At 40.2% G+C, this 3,009-nt stretch overlaps 1 protein-coding gene across 23 annotated transcripts in view; it reads left to right on the top strand.

Moving 5' to 3' along the window:
• celf2 (cugbp, Elav-like family member 2) overlaps positions 1-3,009 on the top strand; it is a 234,019-nt gene that overhangs the window by 227,302 nt on the left and 3,708 nt on the right. For all 23 annotated transcript variants that reach the window (XM_032505261.1, XM_032505258.1, XM_032505247.1 and 20 more), the window contains one exon: positions 995-1,138. In XM_032505261.1, coding sequence (XP_032361152.1) covers positions 995-1,138 — 144 coding nt within the window. The remainder of the gene's footprint in view (positions 1-994; positions 1,139-3,009) is intronic.

Raw genomic sequence — 3,009 nt, forward strand, 5'->3', positions numbered from 1 at the left:
GGGGGGGGGGGGTATGCCTTTGTTCCATTACAATTATTTAGCGATACATGGGCGCCAGTTTCAGTAAGTTTTGCAATTCTAGAAGTATTGCAATTCGATAGTATATTGAGTATTGCGATTTGTTTTCCCTTCTTTAACAAAACAGCAAAAGTTGAAAAATACACTTCTAGAGAAAATATTTCCCAAAAAAGTTTTCACATTTCAGTCAATTGGACATTTATTTCATTTATAAAGAAGTACGTAACGTGGATTTTCAGCATTTTCTGCTTTCTGTCTGTTTAACATGAAAAGTTCAGTAGATGTAGGTGTCAGTAGGTGCTCTGGTTTATCGGCATATCTTTAAACCAATCGCAATCGTCTTGGGCGTCGCTAAGCGACGGACGGAGCCACGGTGCCGCTGTAAAACAGCCTCGGGAAAGAAGTTGTTTTGGTGGAACATGTGTACCATCAAAAGTTGTTTTAGTCGTGCAACAGAAAACTCTGATTGGACAGATATTCTAGCTAGCTGTCTAGATTTACCCTACAGACATCTGAGGACCAGGTAACCATAGTCCTCAGATTGGACAGATAGTCTAGCTACGTCGGATTTAACCCTGCAGAGATCATGAGTACAGGTAACCATGTCCCAGATTGGACAGATAGTCTCGCTAGCTGTCTGGATTTACCCTGCAGAGATCTGAGGACCAGTAACCAAGTCCTCAGAGTTGGACAGATAGTCCAGCTAGCTGTCTGGATTTCACCCTTCCGAGATCTGAGGACCAGGTAACCATAGTCCTCAGAAATCCACCAGAGTTTTTAAAATTACAACACAAAGAAAGCGGAAGGTAACAGAACTAAAACTTTTCGGCGGCCCTGGACCAATCCCGGAAGTAAACTACTACTACACTGACTATGGAGAAGTAGCTCATACAACCAGGCTTCAAAAGATCCAAACTATCCCTTTAAATGAAAAGCCACTCTGACTATACACGCGCTCTGCATCTCGTCCCTCTAGGTCCCGAGGGTGCCAACCTGTTCATCTACCACCTGCCCCAGGAGTTCGGAGACCAGGACATACTGCAGATGTTCATGCCTTTCGGAAACGTGGTCTCTGCCAAAGTCTTCATCGACAAACAGACAAACCTTAGCAAGTGCTTCGGTACGTGAGCAGCAAAGGCGTCGGTGTGTGTTCCCTTAAAAGGGGAACACACACCGACCCTAACCCTAAAAGGGGAACACACACTAATGCCTGCAGTGTATCTGTCCTTTTTTTTCTGAAGGCTTTTCTAAGATGGAATATTCTGTAACACTTCTAGCAGTTTTTTCAACATGTGCCACATGCATGTTTAACACTAAAACAGGATTTTAAAATCATGCCAACAATTATTAGGCTGTTTTAAAAGCTTAGTATTCTCTAAAATAATAAATAGTATAAAGGCTTTAGGCCGCCCAACATGTTACTGTAGACCTAGTTTAATTTGCAACTTCATTTTATATGCAATATATGCAGTAGGGGGTCCCTGCGCCGTCTCTCTTTCCGTTGTCCTTGGCTTAAAAAACGTTGAAGACCCCTGCAGTAAAGCATTAATCCACATTTCCCTTGCCTGTTATTGATAACCACTCAAAACCAAGTTCCTGTATTTCCCTGTGTTTTCTTCCAGACTACAGGAATTAGAAATGTTATAGGGCAGGATTTGTTGACCCTTAACTTGGACAATAAGTGACTCCTTTTCCACCTGGTATTAAAACTTTGCCTGATGGTTGTGTTAAAAAATACATAAAAAAAGCTTCTTTCAGGGTGAAATGGATTTAAGTACACCGTAGATGTTCATGTTGACAAAACCTCGATATAATGCATCTCCATTCCTCACGTCGCAACTCAGGGAAACAGAAAATAAATCAAGCATGGATGCAGGAAGCGAGAGCAAACACAAACAGACAGCAGTGATACTTGTCAGAAAACCAAATGCTCAGCGAGGATGGATGTGAGACAAGCCAGACGAGGAGTTTACTGTCAGTTTTAGAGTTTGCACGCATTACAAGAGGAAGTGAAGGGTGCACAAAGAAGACAAAACATAACTTCGCTGTCTGCTCCAAAACCTTTAATTTTGACATTTTCACCAACGGTGGCTTTTGGGAAGTTGTTGGCGACGTCATATCTTTGGTGTATTTCGCACTTTCACTGTGTTTTTCTATTGATTTAGAATTCATTGCATTTGTCCTTGCTACCCTTGTTTTGCCGACTCATGCTTCACATGTAAAGTGTCTCTACACTCCCCCCCCATTTGCTTTACTATTATGTTTATTCCATTTTACTTGGCATTATTCTTTCATTATTTTGTTGATGCAGCTCCCCAGCTCCCCTTTGGGAGTCATTACATTTTAATCTTCTCTTATTGTGTACCAGGGGTGTATTTTAATGCAGATGTAAACCAGACAAATCAGATCTCAAGACACAGAAACATGGTGAGAATGCCTCTCATGGTATTCTAACATCAGTTTATTATTACAAATTAATTTTGAGATGGGTATAGTTGCTGTAAATAAACAAGGAGAAGTGTGTTGGTATCCGCCTGTATTTTATTCAGTCTTAGATTTAGAGGGAAATCTGCTGAAAAGAATAAAAAAGCATGAAGAAATTCTGAGGATTATGGGGAATGGGGTATTCATTTTAAGAGATGCTGAAATATACAATACAACAGGCGATATAGAGGCCACTAATCATCTGAACTGTGGTCTCACTATTAGGATTGGGCACCGAGAACCGATTCCTACTTTGAATCGTTTCAAAAATTACGATTTCAGTAGTTTCTTTATTGGAATTGTTTAACCCTGCTGTTGTCCTTGGATTAAATTTGACCCTTTTCAAAAAAGGTCTACATTAGAAATATGGTTTCTTTTTAATCAAATTACCCCCCAAAAAAGGATGAATTCCATACATCGCTCTTTGCAGATCTAATTGATTACTTTCATTGAATTTCGAGTGAAAATTGAAATGAATACAATTCAGTATCCTGACTAAACTCATCC

This window comes from Etheostoma spectabile, chromosome 23, assembly GCF_008692095.1.
Source record: "Etheostoma spectabile isolate EspeVRDwgs_2016 chromosome 23, UIUC_Espe_1.0, whole genome shotgun sequence".
NCBI lineage: Eukaryota > Metazoa > Chordata > Actinopteri > Perciformes > Percidae > Etheostoma > Etheostoma spectabile.